The sequence below is a fragment of the Amaranthus tricolor genome, chromosome 9 (assembly GCF_026212465.1).
Source record: "Amaranthus tricolor cultivar Red isolate AtriRed21 chromosome 9, ASM2621246v1, whole genome shotgun sequence".
Taxonomy (NCBI): domain Eukaryota; kingdom Viridiplantae; phylum Streptophyta; class Magnoliopsida; order Caryophyllales; family Amaranthaceae; genus Amaranthus; species Amaranthus tricolor.
The window spans coordinates 10,208,748-10,234,902 of NC_080055.1; the positions used below are offsets into that span (position 1 = coordinate 10,208,748).

The window sequence follows — 26,155 nt, forward strand, 5'->3', positions numbered from 1 at the left end:
AAATGAATTTTGATTTAATCATACTTAACTTTTTTATCTACAAACTTACTGTTGCAAGCCTTTTCTAATTTAGACGTGGGCAGTCTGCTTAGACACTAAAAATCTAGAAGATAGTTTCAGGATGCATTTTGCTTTTAGAAGGTTTTCCAGTCAGTTGAACGTCTAAAAAGCAACAAATTAATTAGGTCAATAAATAAACTTGGAATAAATAATTTGTAACTTGCTTACATTGTGACAGTCGATCAGCCATTTATATACCAAAAAATCTAGTGTTTGATGATCAAACTAACCACATTAAAGAGGACAATCACGTCACTAAGGACAAAAGTCTTGGAAGGGTTGTTGCAACTATCATATTTTGCTACAATATGTCTAACAAAAAGGTGAAAGTTTTTTATGCATTTAAGTATAATTCAATATTTGATGTTATAGGTTGAGAGTCAATAAGGGTTGGCAAATCTAAATGAATTTATAGCTCAAACAGATGCATTAATGGTAGCTCGAGAAGAGGTCTTCTTAGCACAAAAAAGGATGTTAATGGTGCAAGCAAAATTCAGGGTTAATGGTGCAAACTTAAAGAGACAAATAAAATATTAAATGCCAGTACTGAGTTAAATAAAATCAATATCAAGCCAGATATAAAGCTACTATACAAATCAATAAAAAAATAAAATAAAATAAAAACTTGTAAAAGATGCAAAAACAGTATTTAACTGTTAGTTCAAAAAAGATTAGGTTTGGGTTTTTACCATACAACAATTTTTTGTTTACAATCCAACAAAATGTCAAAAAAATAAGATGGATTTTACCCATAAAAAGGGCCACCTTAAGCTTTTAGTTTTCATAACTGCAATATAGTATACACCAAAAATTGCCTGCATTGATCTACATTCTATCTAGAAACTTCCTCCTGTTTGTGAGCTCGTTTGTTTGCAGCGACGAATCAGTGAAGCTCTGAAAGTCTGAATGATCGAACGGGATTTCAAAACCGGGATTCCATTTACAGCATTTCTTGAATGACTCGTTACATTGAAGAGTGTATATTTCATCCGGAATAAGAGCAGAAACTGTGACGTACTCATCCTTGTCCGTTCAAATCGCAGCAACCTTCGTGTAGGTCGGGAAGCAAATCTTCTAGTATGATTGTTAGTTGGGGCAATCGGACGCCCTATGTCCAGGTTTTCCACAGTTGAAACACGCGCCACCAAAGTTCCTGTGAAAATGCGAAAAAAATTCAAGATGTTAAGGAACAATAGCAAGGAAAGGTGTTAATTTGGGTCATCGGGTTGATTTCGGGTTAAGTGTTTGGGATCCGTTTGAAATCGGGTTTTGTGCCCATATTGTTTTTTACATAATTGTAAACCATTTTTGAAGTCGAGTCAAATCGGGTTCCGTTACAAAGTCGGGTAAATTTCAGATCATCGGTCTATCTTGAGCACCTCTCACCACGCCCCAATATTTTTTCAAGAACAAAACACGCACGCCAGAGCTAAGGGGAAGAAATGAACGGGATGAAGGGAGTAGATACGAGAACGAAAGAATACCTGTCCCTGCTTCCAAAGGATGATGACGACCTATTTGATCGTCTACCAGCACCGCCAATTAGCCAATCATCCCCACCGCTTCTAGAGTTTGAGGACCACCTGTTGCCAGAATCATTTCTCGAGCTAGAAGACCATCCACTGCTAGACCTCGAGCTGCGACCACCACCACGCCTAAACATATTGTCATCATTATCATCAAAATCAAAGTCCTGACTCCGACCCCAGCCTCGTGGTGATCCTCTTTTATCTCTCGAACCTCCACGTCCTCCTCTGCCAGAAAATCTTCCATAGTTATCACTGGGAGGCGCATCATCTTGCAATGCAGGCAACTGCAAATTAGATGAAAACGATGAGAATAATACATTCCGCTAAGCAAACAAGAAGTTCCGCAAGTTGCTTTTCGTTTAACAATCAGAAACCGTACGAAAAATCACGAATAGTGGAATTGACCTTAGTGATTTTGGATAGTGTGTTTCCCGGAGGTATCTCTTTATTCAGTAGTTCCTTTGCGATTTCCTCGGGAAGATCGAAAACAGCACCTTGGCACTGGACGCAACCAGAAACCGAATATTAACTAAAAAAACACGAGTACAGACATTTTGACAATTGAATATATAGTTTAATCACTCACATTCTCGTCTGCAATTAATTGAATTTTTCCAACTTCATCCGCAGCAGTTACATAAACATCGGATAAAAATCCCATAACAGATCTAGCCGATAAGAATCCTCTTGAATAGCCGGGTTCACGGGTCAATTGTAATGTTGTCCACCCCTGCAAAATAGTATTTCAATGTTAAATAACAAATTTAATGCTCCTATTAAATTTACATGACGTGCGCATGGTGAAATCATTTATTAATAGTACCTCAAATGTAATCAAGATCATGGCCGTCAAATAGCAAGGACAAAGCAAGTTACCGCCAACGGTCCCGAATTTTTATGGGTTTAAAAATGTATTTTCGTCTACGAGGCTGATATTAACTTGAATTAAATTTAGATATAATTTACATTTTTTTCTAAGTAATATGAGTTATTAGTTTTTTGTTTTTTATAAAGTATTTCAAATATAAAAAAAAAATAGTATTAAATTGCAGCAAGTCTTTTATGAGACTGTTTCACCATGAGACAGGCCCATACAAGCATCCCATTAGTAAAAAAAACATAAGAAAACAATGAAATCTGAATTCACACTTGTACAGGAAGTAATTTTTTTAAATAGTTTGGGCTAATTCAACTAAAGCCGTCTTACGGTGAGATGGCCTCAATAAAGAATTAGTATTATACTACTCACTCGAACATAAATGTTTTAGGGCCCTTTTATTTTTTGCTCTGGCCCCAAAAATAAACGAAACGGCCCTGCTCAAGATTGTTCTATACAAAGGCTAGTAATAAAAGTCGATATAGTACTCGCTTAAGCATCTAATTCAAATTACTTTCCCAACTTAAGAGAACTAAAGTATTGAGGGACGAAATTTACTTTTCATGCTTGAGTTACGAAAACTTGTTCAAAATCCAAGAATATCAATTACCTGCTCATGACTAAGAAGAGATTTTGATGATGGAGGTTGGGAAAAGCCACTCAAATGAGCTAATGCCGCAGCAAGGGCCCCAGTTCCCTGCTCTTCAAGTAATTTCTGTGCTGTTGGAGTGAAGAATTTGATGGACTCGGGATGAACCCCACTTAGCGTAGCAACAACCTGATCAGCAGACGACTCCAAGACCTCTTCAACGGAAGGGGGACTTATATACGCAAACTTACACCCTACATCTCTTTCGAGAGATCGGACTGTTCTTCTTTGGCTGCTCGTGTACATTAAAATGGCTGTCCCTTCCTTACCTGCACGCCCTGTCCTACCCGAACGATGCACAAAAGTTTCCGGATCGTTCGGAAGTTCATAATGAATAATCTGCAAAAAGAGAAAATGCAATAACAATCAATATAAATATTATAAAAGTGATTTGAGATGTATTATCACCGGCTAACCAGGTCAACATTGGGTATATCAAGACCACGGGCAGCAACATCAGTGGCAACTAGCACGGAGAATTTTCCTTGCCGAAAACCATTCAATGTCCGCTCACGTTGGTGCTGGGATATATCTCCATGCAATGCTTCCGAAGCAATACTATTTGATAATGCCAAAGAAACTTCATCGGCATCTCGTTTTGTCTGTGTGAACACAATGGTTTTTCCACCCCTTGCATAGACCTGTAGACATAAAATACAAAGAGGGAATATAAGAATTATCACCCAAATTTGGGCAAATGCCAATTGAAAGTTTTTGTGGATATCATGAAATCTTTTCAAAGAGAACTTGTTGAGGAATCCTTTTAGAATTACCACTTTAAAAAATCACATAGTGTAAAAACAAGGTTGCATTGCATTGCATCGGTCGCGTTGTAAAGGTTTCCAAAATAAATGAAACGATATCCCCGCATTGTAAAGGTGTAAAAAAATGTTTTAGGCCGTATCAAGAGATATCTTATGGTTTCGTTACCGCATTTTTACAGTATGCAATCACATTCACAATTCTCTATATTTTGTACAATCCAGTTTTTGTATTAGAAAAATTTTAATGGAATAAGTCATGAAGATTAATCCTGAACAAATTAACTTTTGTCATCAATTGTTAGTGACTGAAAATTTACCAAATGTATCTGCAACCTGCAACTGTAATTCTATACACAGAAATGAATGAGTACATGAGCACCTAGACGTTGGACACATAATAGTTGCTTAGACAAACGTAAATTACTAGATAAGAGAATGTTTCATTATGAATTATTGATATTAACGACATCAAATAAAGCTAAAAATTTACAAATATGAAAAAGATAAAAGACTAAGATCAAATCTATAGGGTTCATTTTGACTCATACCGTGATAACATCACTAAGAATAGTACGCTTTGAAGTTGCAGTGGTTGAAATTGCATGCAATTTAATCCCTTCGGCCAACTTTTCATCCTGCTCACCAACCTGTAGAGAAGTTCCCCAGGAACACAGATGTCAAATAAAGATACATATATATATACACACACAAGTCTATAAAGCGTACAACACGTCACTTGTTTCCACCTTCTAGGGTAGTTGCGAACAAGTAAAAATTATATGTTCTTTAGTTTGGATGTGTTCCAACCTCCGCAACTATCTTAGCTATAGTACTTACTAAGCATTGAACTCAATTCCTCATCATGAAACTTGCGTGTGCATACAAGTTAAAACAATTCCTCAAACAATACATCATCCGCTCTTTTTTAGGAGCAAGGTTTCTCTCGAAAGCTCTAATGTAAAAGAGAGATACATCCCGATCAAACAAAACGAAGGAAGTATTTTATTTGAGCTAATAAAAGAGGGGAAATTATATAATACTTTCGTGAAAGACATCTATCCAACATTATCTCCTTGAAAATGTAAGGAACGTATGAATCATTCATAAACTTAAGTCACAATTCACACTAATTTCTATATATGATGGCAAAACCAACCTCTACAGTCTACACTAAAATCCAAATTAATTGATTTAAACTTTCTCTTCCCAGTATTCTCTTGTGGTATGTAAAAGTATGTAAAAATGGGGAAATATTTTAAAATTATGTAAAAATCAATGTGGACACATGACCCAATTTTGGATCAACCCGGAACATGTGACCCGAAGTCGAACTGATGACTTGAATGAACAACTTTAACAATGGCACATGTTGTGTAGATAGAGCAAACATGTGAGCTGAGAGAAACAAGAGAGAAGCATTTACCAAGTCAATTGTGAGAGGACTGTTCAAATATTTTCTTGCCAATTTTTTCACCCACCCAGGCATAGTAGCCGAAAAAAGCATGCTTTGCCTTTGAGCTGGAAGTTGTTCCAATATCACCTCCACGTCCTCCTCAAACCCAACTGCCAGCATTTGGTCAGCTTCATCAAGAACCAAAAATTCAACTTCTCCCAATTTGAGGCTGTTACCATTGACTAAATCAATGATTCTACCAGGAGTTCCTACCACCACATCAACTCCACGGCTTAGAGAACTTTGTTGGGCAGTATAGGAAACTCCTCCATAAACGCAAACGGTGTTCAAGTAAGGTGCAGACTCCTTCATTTCCTTCTCAACTTGTCTAGCCAACTCTCGCGTTGGAGCTAGTACTAGAACTCTTGGAAGCCGTCCACGTCTAGAATACAAAAATACAAGTTTTAGTAATTCAAATACATAGACATCCTTTTTGAGGCATATAAGATGATTACCTTTGAGAATTTCTTTCCTCGCTCCCTTCAGTAAGGCGTTTGAGTATTGGAATCCCAAAAGCAAGTGTCTTTCCAGTCCCGGTCTTTGCTCGAGCAATAATATCTCTACCTTCCACAGCAGGAATCAACACAGCTCGCTAAAATAAATAAGCAAAATTAACGAAAAAATTAGCCAGCTCGAGAATAACTCCATGACAAAATATTATTGTTCTAGAAAGCAAATAGGTCAACTCCAAACCCAGCCAAGGAACATATAATGTAGTAGCTTGCCACATAAACTAACATATCCAAGGCTCAAGAGGGATCTAAACATAGTAGATATATACTTTCCACACTTGAAAGCTCCATAACCACTCAATTCTATGAACTCAAGTTATTCTAGAAATCACCCATATGTTTTCTGTAGGGGAGCCTTGTCGTACAAGTTCAGGTGTCATTGTGTGACTGAAAGGTTACGAATTCAAGTTATGCTACCATTACATACACCTTTGTGGTGAGACCCTTCCTTACGCTTTGTGCACCATGTTGCCCTCTACCCATAAATTTTCTAAAATACTCTTCCATAGACCCCAAAATAATTTGCAGCTCAATATGTAGTGGAATTTCGTTTCTTCTCTATAATTTTTCTTAAATTAGAATATTATAAATCCCAAAAACTCATTGATTGTTCTCAAAGCAACAGCTTGTTGAACTTGTTACATGTTTGTTTTGACTTCAACAAATTACTTAGTAAAATTTTCACCCCATTTTCCAATGTATTACAACAATTCCAACCAATTATAAATAAACCTCTCAAAATACAACCTAAAATTGAAATTGATAAAAAGCAAAAATTATACAAATTTCACAACATTAAGAAGACACAAATTCTTGTAAGAGACGGCCTCTTTGAGAGACCATCTCTAATTGGGCTGGCCAAAAAGAAAAATATAGAGTATGTTTTACGGTGAGCACTAAAAATATTGTAAATAGGCATTTTGGTGATCTTGTAAGTAGGCATTTTGAGGGCACTAAGTATATTGTAAATAGGCATTTTGGTGGGCATTAAGTATATTGTAAGTAGCCATTTTGGTGGGCATTAAGTATATTATAAGTAGGCATTAAAGATATTGTAAGTAGGCATTAAAGAATGGTAAGTAGGCTAATAGGCTAAGTTTCTCGCTAGTCATTAAGAATATTATAAATAGGCATTTTGAGTACTTTTTCGGTAGACATTAATGGCTCGTCTGGTAGGGGTAATAAACGGTGGTAATGGGAATGAAAAATTAGTGTAATTTTGGTTGAAAAATCTCTTGGCTATCTTGATGAACATGCTTGTCCAACTTCAATCATATCATTTTCTTCATAAAATAAAATTTATTCTAATGCATTACCGTTGGAAGATGTACCCGTTGGAAGATGTACTATTAGGTGGTAATAAAAATTTGTAAACAGACAAAATTTGTAATCAAATTTTCATTATCATATGAAACTTTGGATAAAATTTACAATATAAATCATTCATACCACTAACCAAACGAAACGGGCTAGGCATTAAAAATAATGTAATCAAAGATAATGTAAGTAGCCATCAGGGATACAGTAAGTGGATGAAGGTTTAAAGGGTTGAGCCTAAGAAGGAGACCGGCTGCTAAAGAAGATAACAATATAGCATCAAAAAGTAGCAATACAATACAATTACCCACAATCATAGATTTATATAGCACACAAAAAAACTATCTTTTAATGCACATGACAGGGAAAAAAGAAGTACCTGAATGGGGAAAAGTTGAGTAATGCCTCGTTTGCTAAGAGACTCAACAAGCTTTTGAGGAAGACCCAATTTTGCAACATCAAGTTCATCCTCACTAACTCCAGAACCTTGAATTTCACCTTCATTCTCAAACTCCATTCCTTCTTCACCTTCATCAAACTCCTCTTCATCACCAACAGCAAACGAGCCTTTAGAAAAATCCCCAAGACCTTTAAAAGCTTCCTCACTCAATACAGAGTTAGGAGTTGCAATTGCAGAGGAAACCCACTTCAAAGTTCTCAGCTTTGACCCAGAAAGTGGGAGACAAAAGGAAGGAGGAATTGGGTGTTTTGCTGGTATTTGAAGTGAAGGTGTTTGGTAAAGTAAGGAAGAAACCCCAACAATGGAAGAAGATGCCATTGTAATGGGTACAAGTGAGAATTTAGAGGTAAAGTTTGATGGGATTACTTGATTTTCTCCCCTTTCTCTACAGAAATTTGCAGAGAGGATTGAATGGGAAGAGAAGAGGAGAAGAAGATAGGGTGGAGAAAGGGATTTTGAGTGATAAGGCAAGGTGGGTTTTTTATAATGTAATGTATGGATTTGGCACAATCCACATGGGTTCATTTGTGTTTTTACACTTGCATACAAGTGCAACTACACAAATTGGATATTTGCACCTACAATATTGTCTTTTTTTTGTTAGTAACTTGGAAAATTAGAAAATTTTAGTAAAATATAGAATTGAGATTTTAGTAAAATATAAATAGTAAATATACATAAAATATAATCAATGAATTGAACATGAACTTAAATATTACTCTTTCCCTTTAAATTTGCTATTTTAATCGTTTTTTATGAGAGTTTTTTGGGTTAAATGTAGCCAACTCAAAAGGATAGAGAGAGCAACATATAATTTGAGTTGGCTTGTAATGCATGTAATTTATAATGAATTGAACATGAACAAACCAAATTTAGCATTATTTGACTTAAACTTAATTCTAATTTTATGATCCAACCTAAACATAATATGAACCCTAAATGACACAACTCAAAACACATTTAAATATATAATCCACTCAAACTCGAATCATATTGATTCCATATGAAATGTGTTTGATTTGAAACTTGATATTGATCAAACAAAAGCAACTACACAAAGCTCAACTGAACCTAACTCGAGAAACGATGAAGCATATTTGACACAAACTCGACCTATGTTACATGTGAGTAGTGATTATTCACATACTTAACTGATTTGGATTTGAATTTGACTAAGCTTGTACTTTCCCTTTAAAGAAGTCCTACTTGAAATGAACTCAAAAATGTTGCTAAAACTTTACCTACACCAAAAGTGCCCGACCCAAACCCACATTCACATTTGACCCACATTATTTCCTTTAAAACTAAACTCTAAGTAGCCCAAAAACACAATTGAATCTAACTTATAATTGTCTCGGTCTAAAATTGACTCAGTAAAGTCCGACATGAATTTGACTCAAGTCTAACGTTGTGTAACTCAAACTTAAATGAAACTTGATATGACAACATCTAAAGACAACCTAAACCTAAAATGACACAATCCAAAATCAAATTGAATAATAATTAACCCATAGTAAGCCAACTAAAACTGAAATCATATTGACCAAATGACTTGGCATAAATTTGCCCCAACTCTAACCTAAATTTGTTGCCTTGCTATTAACCTAATATCGTCTTGAACCCATTATAAACTTGACAAATTGTGATATGACTCAAGCCTTTAAGTTGGCCAAACCAACATGGAAAAAAAATCAACATGACCTTACTATAATAGATTGTACCCGAGAATGACCTTCATAAATTATGATATGAATCAAACCTTTGAGTTGACCTGAGCAACATGAATGAAAAAATCAACATGACTCGACTAGAACAAACTCAACTTGAAACTCAATTGAGTTAAGAAACTAACAACCAAAATAGGTTTGTAAATGTCAATTTGTACTCAAATTAGATAGACTTGAGGTGTTGTGACCAGTAATGAACATGTTCCTTGCTTGATGTTAACTCCTGATATAACACTTTTACGACTACTATTTGTTTAATTGTAATCATCACCTGATCAAAGAGTGACGAAAACCCAAGATTTACCAAAAATGTGAATATAATCCAACATACTTTTAACTTAGTATTGACTCAAATCAAAATGATTGGAGAAAGAGAATTAGTGTGCTCGATTATTGTATAATAAATATATTGGTTATTATAGAATCCATATCATTTTGAATTAGGGATAGGCATGGTTGTTGTTCTAAATAACAAACAAAAACTCAAAAATGTCATGAGATTAGATTTAACTTGATTTTTAATTGACATGATCCATATTTGACACTACGTAAACTTGAAATATTTGACCCAAACATACTCCAAATCTAAAATTTAGACAAAGTGTGATAAAATTAAACTTGAACCTAAAGGAGACCTATTTAGCCCGAAAAACATGCAGGTTTGGATAATGTTTTTCAAAAAACTAAAATTCAGACGGGTAATACCCGCTTGCCAAGATATATGGACGGATAGCGATATCAAAAAAAATACCTTGCGGGTGTACCAGCTCTGCCACCCGTCCGCTTAGGTTAATACATTAAACAATAATTCTATTATTTTAAGTTTTAATTGTCTATTAAATTATAATTAGTCTGCATTACCTGCTTAATTTAATATATTAAACTACAATCTACATTACCCGAAGCAGTTATGAAATATAAAAGCAGGCTAACTTCCCTATTCACCATTTTTCTTTGCAATAGTAAGTTACACATAAATAATCAGTAAACCAATTTTTGTAAAAAAGAACCTAATAACTCATTGATAAAAATGTCATCCGGCATCTACAACCATGAGAACCTTTATAACCCAATATATGAATAAATCGAATCCGATAAATGGATAGAATAATTCCATAATATAGAGAGAAATGATTTTATTTGTAACTAAACATGAAAAAAACAAAAATAAAGAGATTGGAGGCTTACCATCAATCATACTAGCCCCAAAATTATCAATGGAGGTTAGGTTTTTTGAGAGAAAAAAGAAAGAGCGAGAAGAGAGGCAAGGGTTTATTTAGTTACTTTTATCAGTAAACCACTTTATAGCATCATTAATCCACCACGAAGACACATTATCCTTGCTTAAAGTTTATAATTTGTAACGTATTTTTGATTTTTATTTTGGTAATGCCCGCTTATCTGTGGGTTCCCCCGCTAAGAAAATGAGCGGATAACGATGAAAAAATATGTTTGCAAATGCAGGAGGACTTTTGAATATTTAAGCCTGCAAGTAGACTTTTAAGGTATTATCTGATCCGCTATCCGCCCAAGTCCGCAAATAAATAGTTCTAACCTAAAGTATTACTACAACAACCTGAGCTTTATCAACTTAACCTAGTTTTGATTATATTTGGATTTGAGAACGTCCCTTAGTTTATTAGTAGTTTAACCCTTGTCAAATGCACAAATTGATTAATTTGTGTGTTAAAAACGTTTTGGAAGATGAAATCATGAAAATGATTTGACGTATATTTTTTTGTATGTTGATTGTTGGTAAGGTTGTGAACTATGGTGGAGAGTTGTGCTGGGGGCGTGAGGCAGCCCAGTAGAGACAGGAGGAGGATTAGGTGATTCGGGAGAGGCAGGCCCTAGCTCGTGAGGAGCAAGCCTGAGAAGAGTGGGCTGACATGAAGAGGGTGGCCCAGAAGGAAGTGAAGTGTGATGGATAGCTTGGATGAGGGCATGATGCATGTTTTCATCAAGAAAGTCATAAGCAATGGATGGAGAGGAGGAAAGTTTTGTGAATGGAAACACTGACACATCAAACATCACATGGCGAGACAAAATAATTTTGTGGGAGGAAGGATTATAACATTTGTAGCCCCGATGAGAAGAAGGATAATCCAAAAAAACACATGGTGTGGAATGAGGTTGTAATTTATGAATTTTCGAAGAAGAGATGAGGGGATAACACAAACAACTAAAAGTTCGTAAATGGGTATAAGTGGGGGCTTTTCGATAGAGAATATGAGTCGGAGTGAGATTTCCCAAGAGTTTGGAAGAAAAAATGTTGAGAAGATATGTAGAAGTTTCCAAGGCGTGAGGCCAAAGAAAACGAGGAAGAGAAGCATGGCAGAGAAGAGTACGAATGACATTATTAATAGAGCGAATTTTGCATTCGGATTTGCCATTTTGTGAGGAAGTGTCTGGACAAGAGAAACACAAGCTAATACCATGTGGAGCACAAAAGTTATGAAACGGGATGAGAAGAAATGTCATAGACCTACGACTTTCGGATCAGAGGAAATGTCCACAAAAAAATTGTATAATTGTCAAGAAGGAGAACATAATACTTATAACCAGAAGGACTAAAAATAGAGGATGCCCACAAATCATTGTGAATAATATCAAAAGGCATAGTACTATGAGAATCGGAAGAAAAGAAAGGCAATTTAATCTGTTTGCCCATGATACAGGAGTGACATATAGAAGAGGGAGGTGTAGGACAATCAATGGACTGAGAGGCACGTAGAGACTTATAATATATCATTTCCCGGATGGCTTAAACGGGAGTGTCAAACACTAGAGGAAACAGTAGAAAAAGCGAAGTAGTGGTATGTAGTGTTCCAGAGGAAAAGGATAGAGTTCACATGTACTGTTACACCGAAGAATTTGATTTATCGTACCCAAAACTTTGACAGAAAAACCAAGAGGGTCAAATTCAACAGAAACATTATTGTCACTAGTAAATTTGCGCACAGAAATTAAATTTTTGATGAGTTTAGGATCATGGAGTACATTATCAAGCGAGAGAGAGGGATGTGGTTGAGAGTGCCCGTAACCACGAACTGGAATAATGTGACCATTAGCAACAACAATAGCATTATTATGATGATGCTTTAAAGGAAAATAAATATTTAATGTACCTCGAGAATGGCTCATGTAGAATGTAGCTCTGGTATCCATGTAATATTGAGCATCTAAAGAAGTAGTAAGGGATGGCATAACATGATGAATAACCGTAGATGAAGTATTACAAAGTGGAGCAATAGAACAGTAGACATCCAAGTAATTCGCATGGGTAGCACTAGAAATGGCCCAATTATAAGTGGCCCAAATATTCATTAGAAGAATAAAAGGAAAATTTGAAATAGATAAGATTATTAAAAAAAAGCATCAAACAAGAGCAAAATCAACTTATTTTTAAATGTAAGCGCCTAATTTCCAAACCTGAGGTATGCATCTGCTCGCACTTACTAACTGTGAACAAAGGGTTTGATTCAAAAAAAGCCAAAGGAGCTGTTCGCTCTTACTAATTGTGAAAAGAGTTATTGACTTTTTTTTGACCAAATACCTTGTTCGTAGTTAGTAACTGCGAACAACATCGTGCCTAAATACAGTAGCTTCTTTCTTCCTTCCCCATTTCAGTAAAAATTAAAAACCCTAAACCCTAAAAGTCGACTTCCCCCTTTCAAAAATCACTCTTAGACTACCTTCAATCCATCAATTCTTACATTCCTCTTCCAATTTAGCTTTCAATTTAGTATGGAATAATTTAGCTTGCACAAAGGTAAACTTTTATGCGTTTTTTTGAGTTTTTATTTCGTTTTTTAGGGTTTTAATGAAGTTTTCTTATATACTCAAATGTAGGTCACTAGTTCTAAAATCAACACTCTTCTAAGTCATCCACAACTGATCAAGGTAATGTTTAATTGTTTTAATAGCTTTATTTTGTTGTTTTTGAAGAATTGTTGTTGATGTGCAATAGAATTTTATGTACATTATATGTTATTAGAAATTTTGATGTTCTTATTAGAATTATTATTTATGAACTTATTAATTGATTTATTAGTTGAATTTTATCTACATTATATATTATTAGAAATTTTATTTATTAATTGATTTAGTTACATTATATGTTAGAAACACTATTTATTGTTTATTATTATTTTAATACTATACATGACTTTATTACTTTATATATCAAAAAGATTATAATCAAATGAATATAATGTACTTGTATTGGCATGAAGTTGATAATGATATTGATTTTGTTTGAGAAATGACATCATTTCGTGTGACTATAGTAAGTTTTTGGAATGGTTCTATTCAAGAAAGCTGTAGCAATGTTCATACGTAGGTTGTTTTCATGCAACTCGAACATGGATTTGAATGAGTTTAAACGTCTTATATGTTCTAAGATTGGATTGGACTCCACTATAAGTACCGTTAATATAAGTTTTAAATATGCCATAAGTGGACAATTTCTAGCCTTTCCGGTTGAGAATGATGAGGCTATAGATGCTATGTGGGAGCATTCAAAGTCTGCCCAAATTCCTTCTTTGGAGTTATACGTAGAAGAAGTACCCTTAGGGAATGTAGTTGCTTCTAATCCTACTCTTACGCCTATGCCTATATCAACTCAAGAAACTCAAAATCCTTTTGTTCCTTCTCAACCCCCACCGAATCAAGTTCCAATTGATTCAATGGTTAACTTAGGAGAAATTAATAAGGTGGAACCATGGGATGATGGTAATGAGAGCAACGAGCTTGTTGACGATCCTTCTGAAGATGGTGTGGATGTGGACGAGGATGCCCTAGCAAATGACATGACCTTAGGCAACATTCCTACAATCGTTGCTCCTACACCTTATGTCCTATGTCCACCTCTAGATGAGTACGTGGAGGACAACTCTTGGAGGACCTGGGCTTGTGATACCACTTACACCGAAGAAGGGGAGTTGGAGAAGGGTATAATGTTTGATAGTAAGGAAGCGTTGTTGGAAGCTATTAGAGTGTATCACATTCGTAGAAATGTGGAGTATAGAACGGAGACTTCAATCCAAACCGTCCTTACCTTGAAGTGTGAGCGGGGTTATTCGTGGAGACTTAAAGCTAGGCTTGATGCATATTCATCTTCATGGTGTATTGTTACATACAATGGTAAGCATGGGTCTTGTGTTTTGGGTAGTGACACTGTCTCGGCTGGACACATTCACTTGACATCTTTTGTTATTAACAATGTGATTAAAAACTGTGTTGCCAAAGACTCATCAATTAAGGTATCTGTCATTCGGCAGATGGTTAAAGATCGTTTTGGTATAGAAGTGAATTCTAAGCGAGCGTGGTGTGCTAAGCAACAAGCCTTGTTGCCCATATATGGAACTTGGGAAGGTTCTTACTCTCTCCTTCCGCTTTTTAAAAGCTTTGCAACATTCTAATCTAGGCCTAGTATTTAAGTGGTTTTTTAAGGAAGACAATGACGCGGGTGTATATGTGCGACCTAATATTAGAACCTTCAAAAGTGTCTTTTGGGCTTTTAAACCTTGCATTGAGGGCTTCAATCATTGTAAACCTCTTATCGACATTGACGGCACACACTTGTATGGTAAGTATCGTCATACCTTATTAATTGCCATTGCCCAAGATGGTGATAAGGGAATCTTTCCATTAGCGTTTTCCTTGGTTGAAAAGGAGTATATAGGTGCATAGTCGTGGTTAATGGCTTGTATTCGTAAGCATATCACACATAGGATGGGTTTATGTGTTATTTCAGATAGACACACAGGTATTTTAGCAACCATGGAAGAGCCGGAGTAGCAACCACCTTATGCCCATCATAGGTTTTGCTTACGTCACTTGCTTAGCAACTTTAATCGTGCTATGGGTAATGTTCAACTAAAGAAGTTGTTTGGTAGAACTGCTGAGCAAAGACAACAAGCTAAGTTAATGAATTGCTTGAAGGCATTCGGAACTGCAAAACGAAAGACAATTTTCTGGATTGATGACGTAGGTGAGATGTCTAAATGGTCGTTGTGTCATGATGGAGGTCATAAGTATGGCTTTACTAACACGAACTTAGCTAAAGTTTTCAACTATGTGATGAAGGGTGTACATTTCTTACAGGACCATTAGCCATATTACAAGTAATAATAATAATTTATATTTAGTGAATTACATACTAATTACAATTGCAATTGTTAGTTGTGAGCGTGGGAGCATATTCTGATCGGCCAACCTTACAGAAGTGTTGGTCATGGTGAAGTTGCTCCTTCGCAACAACCCCCTCCAAATGTTGCATATGGATCACGGTGGAATTTTGCACGCCGAACGCGCAAACACACAGGGACCGGTTTAGGATTCTTCCGAGATCACTTAGACCTGCTGCGACCCAACTAGGTAAAGATTTCACTACTCATTAAAATTACTGCAACTTATTAACACATCATTTACATTTTCATAACATATATTATAGTTTTTGTGGGACCCGTACCCTGCTGTAGCCTACGCAGCTGTGCCCGAGCACTTAGGGATTTAGTCAGGTGTGTGGAGGGCTTCTGTGCCACCCATATTCTTCGACATTGTCGAAGTACATCTACCGGAGCGCGTACTGCGCCAATATGGGTTGGTACAGGGCATTCTACAACCTTGCGACACTGAACCTGAGTTGCACCTTATTTCGCGCAAAAATCAGGGTACGGCGAATTGGACAGAGATCAACGGGCGCCACATCGCTTGTTAGGAATTAGAGACTGGAGCTGCTAGCCCAAGGTGCGCCGATCGATGCTCTTGGCGCACCTACTACACCTGACTACATGTCGTGGTTTCTCTCCATCACTCACCGATGGATGACACCACGTGGCATTATTGTAGCGGCACATTATGCTCCTACTGCGCCTACGATGACCCAATTTGTAAGTCTTCATTTGCATTTAAATGATTAAGTTTCCAATTACATAATATAATATTACATTAACTAACTATTAATTGCAGGCACAAGGTGTGGCAGCCGTGATCCGATCTAGCCACGACGAGCCGATACGGGAGATCGCGCAAGGCATGTTCCTCGGTACGCAGTTCCAGCACTTCATACCGAAAGGCGCTGCGGAGTCATCACCGGCTACCGCCGATGTGCACGTCTCATCTCCTCCTCTTGATGCTCATTTGGTGGAGATGGACTTGTCATACCCCGATAACGTTGTAGGGACCTCGCAGGCTGGGCTATCCCAACCATCACAGTACCAGTCCCCTCCCCTACCAGAGCGACACACGAACTCCTCGTACTACCGTAGGAGGCGTAGGAGACCAACTCAGTTGGATAAGGTAGATCAGGGTGATGAGCGTTAGGTTTTGATTGACTATGTATATATATGTTTATTTAGTTGTATATGTTAAACATTTGTATATATTTAGTTGTATATATATGTTTATTTAGTTTATCATAATCTCCAAGCTTTGACAAATTACCTTAGCTTAGGATGATAAATTTGTGAATATGAATGAATGAATTGAGTTATAAGGTTTTAGTATTTATAAAAGATTGGTTTAACGGCTAGTTTGACAATACAACGGCTAGTTTGAACAAGTAAAAAAATAGTAAAACAGGCTGTTCCCACTTACTAAGTGCGAATAGAGGAGCTTGGTCAAATAGGGTCAACTCCCTGTTTGCAGTAACTGCGAACAACACTTAGTAACTGCGAACAACACCGAACCTGAGTTCTGGAGCTAGAGGCGCTTGCATTTGGAAATAAGTTGATTTTGCTCTTATTTTATGCTTTTTTTTAATAATTAGTCTTATCCATTTCAAATTTTCGAATAAAAGGGCCTATACCCATCTAAAAAAGGAAAAGACCAAGGTGAATTATTGAAAAGTGATGTAGTGAGAGAAGCACCAGAACCTAAGGTTTTACCTCTTCTTGCCATTTTATTTTAGAAGAAAAAAAAGTGGAAGATGTTTTTTCCCACTTAAGAACGTGGTCTGACAATAAATTGAGGGTTATGCGAGAATGCCGTGAGGGCTGGATAGTGGCGACGACGGCAACTTCAACAAGGAGACCGAGTAAGGGAGTGAGAAAAAGTGGGGTTAGGATCAAAACCTAAACTCATGATACCATATTAGAATATTTTGGCTTGTGTTTTCTTATTATTTGAAGTGTATAAATAGATACAAGAATAAGCTAAATATGGCAACTAAAATAATTATATATTACACAATATATTCTAGGAATATTAACATTATAAAATCTAAATATATTATTCTATCAAATATTGAAATATCCTACTCTATCAAATTTATATAAAAGTATATTGCAATGAATGAATACGAAATATATAAAAATATAAAATTAACAATAAAACTTATTTATAGTAAAAATCAGTATGAGTCAATAAAAGTTAATTTTCAATCAGTTTCAATTAATTACAATCAATAAAACTAATTTTTATCAATAAAAATCATTTATAATCAATAAAATCAGTTGAATCAGTTAAATAAGATGAATTAAAGAAGTTTTTACTGAGCAACTAAAAATTAATTTTATCTATTATCTCTGCTAATATCTGACTTTATTACAATTGACTTAATGACTAATAAGTAACTACTAACAACTAACACCTAACACCTAACACCTAACAAATAGAAGTACTAGCTGTTAGGCTAATTAGCCTAGAAACAAATTAACGGTTATCAACAACCAACGACTAATTCCCAAACACTCATACAAACTCAAAAGAGTTGTTAATTATTATTCTTGTTTTCATATGTTATTTTCATTCACTTTTTGTGCATTTCTCAATGTAAACTTAAACGTTAAATAATCTTAATTGTGAGTTTTTAAAAATTACAAAAAATTAATATTTAAAACATATATTAAGATGTTTTTGTAAATTCTAGGTGAGAAAAGCATATAAAATAAGAGAAATTATAATTCATCAATATTCCAACAAAGAAAATCCTTTTGGTAAAAGTTTCCAAGGTGGCAAACTCATCTTTTCCATTACGCCAACTCCTTTCTTCGTCCCCCTCATTGTTTTCCGTTGTTCTATCGAAGTCGCCATTATTGCTTCTGCTGCTTCTTCTTCTTCTCACTTTCATTTTTGTATCGAAGATCTACCCTCCTCTTTTCAGGTAAACATTTATAATCATTTCAAATTCTAAATTTCTTCGCAACTTCATTAATTTTAAATTTTTTTTTTCTTTTTTTGTTGCATTTTATGAGAATTGTCGGTAGTTTGGTTGAGCAAAAAAATTGCGAAAGAGAAAATTATTGAATTCATCCATTTTGATGTTTCGATTCATGCTATTTGAATTATATCAGTCTCTTGATCATTTTGTCTTGATCAATTTTGCGCGCAATTAGTTTATGTATTAACTATTTACTGAGCTGTTGCAATTTCGAAACCTAGGGTTTAGTGATATTTGGAGAAATTGTGCTTATTTCCAGATTTGAAACTAATACTGCAATGCAAAGAATGGAAGTGGTTAGTAGAATTAATTGAGGTCAATCAATCCAGGTGTGTTTTTTTATTCGTGAATTTATATGCTTCTTTTGAGTGTGTTTGATTTATGGTATTTTGTAAAATGAATGTTTTCAGTTGACGAATTGTTGCTGGAAAAGAGAAAAATGGCGCTTATTTTATATATCATCATTGCATTGCCGTGTACGATTGGAGCGTTTGCCCTCGCAATTTTTCACATATACCGTCATCTTGTAAATTACACTGAACCTACTTTCCAGAGATATATTGTCCGTGTCATTTTCATGGTTCCGGTAAGTGCAATATTTTTATTGGAGGCATTTCTATTTGTTTTGTGGTATTAAAGTTGTTGTCTAATGATCTTTGATTGTGATTGATTGTTCATAACTATTTTTGTACTTAAATAATTGTATTTATAGTCTTCTTAGGAAATGCTTCTTGACTGCCCAAAAGTGTACTTAACTACTTTTATTATGGTGGTGTATTGGTGTTAAGATGCTGTCATGATCCGAACACTTTGTTAGTGCTGTGATTATTCGTAAGTGATGTTAATCATAGAAAATTTAGCTTGTCTATATGTCATTTATGGAACAGTGGCAACTTAAACTTTAATTACTTCTACAGATTATGTTTGTAGTGTGACAACTTTTTGAGAGGGTCTATATTATGATCTACACCTGGAATGGTGTTCTATGATTGATTTTCGTTCCTCTAAAGAACTTTGGTTTATCATTTTCTCCATCAATATTAGAAATTTAAGTTTGTGGAAGATACTTTCACTTACAGGAAGTTGCGGGAAAATTAAGTTAATTGTGCATTCAGTGTTATCATTTAATATGTTTTATGAGTTTGTCAAGTTTCCATATTGGTGTACTTTCCTTATTATTGTCCTTTCGTATAAATTCCTTGTCATGTTTATTTTGTTGATGGAGATTCCCTTGATGTTGTTATGGTTATGACTAGATGTATGTATCTTTTAGCATTTCATGTTAAGATGGACTACTAAAAAAAATGGCTGGTTGAACCTTTTCTGGATATCTAAAACTGTGCTGGCCTTAGAGGGTTTCCACTCTCTGGTGTCTCAGCATATGTTTTCTTGATTGAAGAGGCCTGGAATCTCTGTACCTTATTTTGAAATTTTGTTTGTTGCACATCCTTTTTTGGATGAAAGTGTAAGTTGCCTCTTCAATCCCCAATCTCTACATCAAGTTTCAGGGGAGGGGGCGGTGTTCTGTTGTCATTACTTAATTAAAGTCTTGAAAGTTGATTTTTTTATGATAAAAAGATTTCACCGGAGATTGAGGCACTTTTTTTGGTTTGATAGCAACAGATGAGAACTGGGTTTTCAGCAAGCAGCAACCTAAACTCAGTACAGTCATTGCTCATTTAAAAAGTTCGACATGCGATTTTATCAATTTAGTAAGAGATGTGGACACTTTAGGGGATGTCTACGGTGAAAGTCTTACATATTAGATTTTTCCCCACAAGTATTTGCGAAATTTGATTGAGTGCACTCCATTTTGAATAATCAAATGTCCACTTGATTTTTCTAGTGCTTTTATTATCTTCAAATGCATCATGCTTATTTCTTTTTTATTACCTTTATTCTTATTCTCTAATTTCAACTTTCAAGCAATCCATTACCTATTGAAACACTGTTTAGTTGTTTTGATGAATTTTACATATGAACTGACATTGTATGTTGAAATAATTAAAGTGTATGTGCTATGTTGCTTTATCTCTGCATTGTAGCATTAGTATTCATAATATTGTCCTCCGTTCCTTTGTCATTCTGTGTGCTGTTAATTTATATCATTGTAGTACAAGCCTAACATTATTGTGAAACATTTATGCACAGGTTTATGCATTGATGTCTTTCTTGGCCTTGATAATGCGGGATAAAGCGATATATTTCAATTCTCTAAGAGAAATGTAAGTCAAAAGGATATTCTCTTTCTCTTTCACTTTCTGGTTTCTAGTTATGTTTTACTCTTTAGCTTATTTGTTTTCTACATTCTTGCTCTTGTTAAGATGTGTCATGGCTAAGTTTTCTTTCTCAGATAACGAAAGATGCATTACTTATATCTCACTCCTAAAATATGTAGCGTAAGATTTTTTGACGACCAAAAGAATGTGAATGGAGAGTTTGAGACTTTTAAGAATTTTATAAGAATTAATATGGATTACTTTTGTATCATATGAGTTTTTCACTTCACTATTAAAGACAGAAGGATGTAAATAAATTCAAAGTGCAAAGTTTTGGTTCTAGCCTTCTAGGGCAGAGTTACTTTTTATTTTGTTCAGTAAAGCAATTTTTTCATTCCACACTTGATCTTGCTTCATGTGCATCACTCTCCTTGGCACGATTAACTTTTATCTTCACATCACTCTTTTCCCTTAATTTTTGACACTTCCTCTTTAATTACATTAATGGAGGCTCTAATGCTAACAAAAGAATGTTTATTTGAAGGAGAAGATGGGTTGATGAATTCTGTGGATGTCTTTAAAGTATGTTGAATGACTAAAGTTAGATGATTGATGTAGGTAAACAGTTATTGTGTGTATGATAATAGACAATTTCTAAGTTACTTTATTGTGTACAATGACCATTGACTCCAATAGTTACATAAGTAGTACATGTCTCCCGCCTTGTTTTATGAGCTAAGCTTTTTTTTTTTACCTCCTGATTCTACCAAGTGGCATCTGCTATTTGCAGATGATATTGATGTGCTTTGTTTACTTCTTAACTTGGATTTCTGTGACTGCTCTTGTTACTTCCTGTCAACTGAATGTTTGTTTTGGGACACAATATTCTTCCTGTTGAAATTCACGTACACAACGTACTTTATCACTACTTCTGTGTGCATATGCTTGATAAATTTATGAGTATGGTTTTTTATTCTTTGTTATCTTAAGCTCCGATTGTGGTGCTGCTTCTACATATAAAATTTATAGTATCCTATGTTGGACGGTCGCCATATGAAACATTAAATTATTTTTGTAAGTCCACTCCTGATGGTGTTTTCTATTTCAGGTACGAAGCATGGGTCATATATAATTTCTTATCCCTCTGTTTGGCATGGGTGGGTGGACCAGGGGCTGTTGTACTAAGTTTAAGTGGACGAGTTTTGAAGCCTTCAGTGTGCCTGATGACTTGTTGCTTCCCTCCGTTACCATTGGATGGGTGAGTAATATGTTAGAAACTTTCTTTATATCGTTGCTATAATTTTCATTGGGCATATTTTATCAAGAAGCTGTAAAATACACACTGCCGTAGTTGTAGGAACAAGATCAACAGTAGTGGTATCGATAGTAACCTGGAGATGAACTCATGATGACTTGGTTCTCTACAGGCGTTTTATACGGAGGTGTAAACAAGGGTGTCTGCAGTTCGTCATTTTGAAACCGATTCTGGTGGCTATTACATTCATGCTCTATTCAAAGGGGAAGTATGAAGATGGAGACTTCAGTGCAAATCAGTCCTACCTTTATATCACTATTATATATACCATTTCATATTCTATTGCTCTCTATGCATTGGTCTTGTTCTATGTTGCATGCCGAGATCTTCTCCAGCCATTCAATCCCGTTCCAAAATTTGTCTTGATAAAATCGGTTGTTTTCTTGACATATTGGCAGGTACTTTTTCCTGGTAATTATGAGTTATATTACAAAAATTTTTACATGGTTTTTTCAATTTAGGGTTTTTAATAAGAGGTGAGGTGGCTTGGTTGAGAAGTTTTCTCAACCTAGTCCTCGTTTCTACCTATCAGGGTTGGTGAAGGAAAACATGTATCATGAATGCATTAGAAAAGTCCCCTTTCCTTACCTCTCTACCTCTCATTCCCGTTTCCCTTTCGGTTCCTTTGTTGAAGTTCCCATGATGGAATGTGAATGATCTGGTTCAACCATCACTTAGGATTTTAGTAGTTCAATGATTTTAAACCCCGAAAAGCTGTACAAATTGCCTCAGTATATGTGGTTCTGAAGGATATTGAAACTTTCAGATTTTAGAGATGAACATTGTTAGTTGATTGAAGAATCCTTAAAGGCAAATGAAAAACATGATAAAGTTTTTGGTAAATGAGTGGAAACAGGGTTTAATATGAAAAAAAAGGCACCAGTTGCTTCACCGTTGCAAAAAGAATTACCGCATGCTGTACATATTTTTCAAGGGCAAACCTTTTTCTTTATCAAATAACAAGAGAAAACACTTGGATGCCCTTCCAATTTTATTTTGCCAAAATTCTGTGTGTAGAGGGAGCATCTTAATTTGGTTCTTTTTTTAATTTTATGAATCTGAAAGTTGGCTATTACTATTATTTACCGTATTAACCTTCCTGGAATGACCTTACTGAGATGCATTTTGTTGTGTAGAAGATCGGACCTGTGATGTGATTGGTCTATCTTTTTCTCACTAATTATTTCCTTTTGTAGGGAGTCTTGGTTTTTCTTGCAGCCAAGTCTGGACTCATAAAAAATGCAGAGGATGCTGCTGATGTTCAAAATTGTATTATTTGTGTTGAGATGCTCATGGCTGCCATTGGTCACTTTTTTGCTTTCCCTTCCAAGGAGTATGCTGGTGCAAATATTGGCATCTCTCTTGGTCTCACTGGAAGCCTCGCTCATGCATTGAAACTGAATGACTTCTATCACGATACTGTTCATCAGGTAAGCTAATTTTGTGTTTATGATCCATAGATTCTTGTCACAAACCAAAAGATGTTACTAAACGGCCAACAAAGGGCAAAATTTGTATAGTTTTGCCTATTTCACGCACATAAATGATAGTGCTATTCTATCACCTCTTTCTGAACTTAAAAGTTGGATAGCCTTCAAATATTAATCTTGTTGCTTTACTAGTGGGATTATGTCAAACTGTCTCCCAGGCACTATAATTTTGCTGGTTACACATGGCCTGTTTATAGATGGTAGTCATTGGTGGCTTGAGTCTAATTTTGTAATATAATTTTCACCTAAAATTTTCGTGCCAATCCAACCACATCCAGACACAATCTTCATAAATGTTGATACAAGCTTCATTAATATTCTAGCCTTTTACTTTATTAAATCTTAGATCAACTGCTAGTGCTCCTGTATACCAATTGCTGCCAAACTATGGGCTAGAGTTTATTGATTTAAGGTGATGTATATGAGGATTGAGGTTTCCAGCAATATGCTAACGTAACTGACTTCCGCGTATGACTAATGATGCAGTTTGCACCAACGTATCATGAGTATGTGCTTTATAACCACAGTGATGGAGAAGAAGGGCCTAGGAAGTACCGCTCACGTACTTTTGTGCCTACTGGACAAGAGATGGATGTTGTTCGAAGAAATAAACACATGTTTGGGAACAAGCTGGATGACACTCAACACTCAAGCCATTCATCCTCCACAACGAGCAGCCCCGAAAATCCCATGGTTGAATCCAATTCAAATTCAGAAAAGATGAACAATTTTCTCCTTGTTGATACTACAAATTCTGTAACGGTCCCATACGATGTGACTCTAATCGATCTAGACCTTTCCAATTACCCTTCAGATGTTCCTGCAGTAGGTGACACCACAAAAAAGTGACAACTCCCTCCCTCCCAAACAGGTTAGCCAGATATTGTCTCGTGTTGTAAAAACCGTATTTTTGGACTCTAAACCACCGGCGGCTGAAATTAGTTCGACGTTTGAAGGCATGTTATCGCTGCATATATGTTCTGCTGCCTTGGTTTTTCTAGAGTGGTGTATTGTGAAGTGTAAATGAAAGTAGGTTTTTTAGGGGAGTATAGTTTCAGATGTAAAGCACAGACCGCGCCGGTTGATTTTAACATGAATTTGTTAGATTTATCCTAAAATAAACTATTGTGGAAAGGAAATTTATGTTGCGAAATTGGACGTTGTTAATGATCAATGTGTTATCTCATGTGGGTGGGTTACCTCTTGGATAAATGAAGTTCTTTCTCTTTTGATGCTTTTGTTAAAGATCTCTTCTTCCTTGTCTAGATTTCCGAGTTGTTGGATCTTTGCTTATAATTTTTGGCGAAAAATCTTTGTTTATCCACCTAAGGTAATATTGAATATATGAAGATAATATGTATTAATTATTCACCTACTACTTATTAAAAGTATATTTATTTATTTATTAATTAACTAATCATTGGTTGTCACCTCCCGCGAGTGAACTACTCGGTAAGTAGATGTAGTTAAGCTCTAACTTTAGTAACATACATTAAAAATATAATAGACGACTCACAAATGTTTGCATGATCTTGAATGTTGAAAGTGAAACTCACAGCCAACAAAATTCATTAGAAATATGTTATTTGAGAGATAAATGAGATTTCAACACGTTATTTTAGGTTGTATTAACACTAATACCATGTCAACAAAATAATTCAACCACAAACTATTTTTGATGGTTGAAATTTTGGGATATCAAACCTACTCAATTAACTAAGGAGAGGTTAATAAAAATTAAATTCCTAATCTAATTTCTATGTTATTTTTGATATCATATTAAACTTAATCAAGTTCTAGTTGATAATTAGAGCCTCAAATTTGGTTGAACTAGATATTTGCGTATGATTAAAATTTTTCATAATAATTTTTGTGAACTATCTTATACTTCTCAAATGTGATCTTATTTTTAATGTTAAAATAAAATCTTAAATTCTTAATGTTGTGAGTGTTATATTATATTGTCTGTGTAAATACATTGATATTTGTGGGTCATTCTTGTCGATTTGTTTTGAAGATACAAGAGGCTACACATCGCTTGTCCACAAGATGGATGATTTTGATTAATGTTCTACTTATATTGTTGCATTATTTCTAGAAATAATTTTAGTGGTTTGTGTTCAATTTTATTTCAAGTGGAAAGTCATTGTATACACCTAAATCTTGTCCCAAATCAAGCTTCTAAATCACTATCAAAAACTCAAATTTCAGGAAAACCGGAAGAATAAAGAATTCATTCACTTCATTTTCCATTTTATTTTAAATTTTATGGTAAGGAGAATCCTTAAAGGCTATAGAAGAAGGATGATTAATTAATTTTTTAGTATTTTGTAAAAATTAAAATTTCTATCACAAACAAAAAACTTTCAATCATTAAGTCAACCCACTATTATACACTTTAGTCCCATTTAATTAGGAGTTATTCTCGTGAGAAATCGTCTCTCGATAAAATAACCTCAAAATAAGAAGCTTATATATTAATAATTTTAATTTTGGACTATCTAACCCATATACGAGACATATCTCACGTTGAGACCGTCTCGAATCTATGAATGATCAAAATGACAATATATAGTCGATTATAAGATGTAGCCAAAGATTATATGATTCGGCTATT

General features: G+C 35.1%; 2 protein-coding genes across 4 annotated transcripts; one reads left to right on the forward strand and one right to left on the reverse strand.

Annotated features, from left to right (window-relative positions):
* Window positions 1-693: 693 nt before the first annotated feature.
* On the reverse strand, window positions 694-8,228 carry LOC130823135 (DEAD-box ATP-dependent RNA helicase 3, chloroplastic-like). The gene is made up of 10 exons (XM_057687755.1): window positions 7,541-8,228; window positions 5,788-5,924; window positions 5,303-5,714; window positions 4,428-4,526; window positions 3,532-3,756; window positions 3,077-3,454; window positions 2,176-2,319; window positions 1,995-2,090; window positions 1,545-1,873; window positions 694-1,213 (listed from the first exon to the last, which is right to left on the reverse strand). The coding sequence occupies exons 1-10, from the start codon at window positions 8,144-8,146 to the stop codon at window positions 1,147-1,149; spliced, it is 2,493 nt and encodes an 830-aa protein (XP_057543738.1). The 5' UTR covers window positions 8,147-8,228; the 3' UTR covers window positions 694-1,146.
* Window positions 8,229-18,266: 10,038 nt separating this feature from the next.
* LOC130823136 (uncharacterized) lies at window positions 18,267-24,774 on the forward strand. Of its 3 annotated transcripts, none has more exons than XM_057687756.1 (8): window positions 18,267-18,457; window positions 18,736-18,843; window positions 18,925-19,100; window positions 20,666-20,739; window positions 21,842-21,991; window positions 22,161-22,446; window positions 23,245-23,478; window positions 24,025-24,774. In XM_057687756.1, the coding sequence occupies exons 3-8, from the start codon at window positions 18,954-18,956 to the stop codon at window positions 24,385-24,387; spliced, it is 1,254 nt and encodes a 417-aa protein (XP_057543739.1). In that variant the 5' UTR covers window positions 18,267-18,457; window positions 18,736-18,843; window positions 18,925-18,953; the 3' UTR covers window positions 24,388-24,774. The 3 variants fall into 3 exon arrangements, with proteins under 3 accessions (XP_057543739.1, XP_057543740.1, XP_057543741.1); XM_057687757.1 differs by having other exon boundaries at window positions 18,774-18,843; XM_057687758.1 differs by having other exon boundaries at window positions 18,276-18,457; window positions 18,743-18,843.
* Window positions 24,775-26,155: the final 1,381 nt, after the last annotated feature.

What these genes read in the sequence shown, in the direction of transcription:
- LOC130823135 (XM_057687755.1), bottom strand. Translation starts at nt 8,146, where the DNA reads ATGAACCCATGTGGATTGTGCCAAATCCATACATTACATTATAAAAAA. An exon ending in CTCAACTTTTCCCCATTCAG is followed by an intron (nt 5,925 to 7,540) that starts GTACTTCTTTTT and finishes TATTTATTTTAG; the next exon opens with CGAGCTGTGTTGATTCCTGC. An exon ending in GAGGAAAGAAATTCTCAAAG is followed by an intron (nt 5,715 to 5,787) that starts GTAATCATCTTA and finishes TTTGTATTCTAG; the next exon opens with ACGTGGACGGCTTCCAAGAG.
- LOC130823136 (XM_057687756.1), top strand. Translation starts at nt 18,954, where the DNA reads ATGGCGCTTATTTTATATATCATCATTGCATTGCCGTGTACGATTGGA. An exon ending in GTGTCATTTTCATGGTTCCG is followed by an intron (nt 19,101 to 20,665) that starts GTAAGTGCAATA and finishes ATTTATGCACAG; the next exon opens with GTTTATGCATTGATGTCTTT. An exon ending in CCTCCGTTACCATTGGATGG is followed by an intron (nt 21,992 to 22,160) that starts GTGAGTAATATG and finishes GGTTCTCTACAG; the next exon opens with GCGTTTTATACGGAGGTGTA.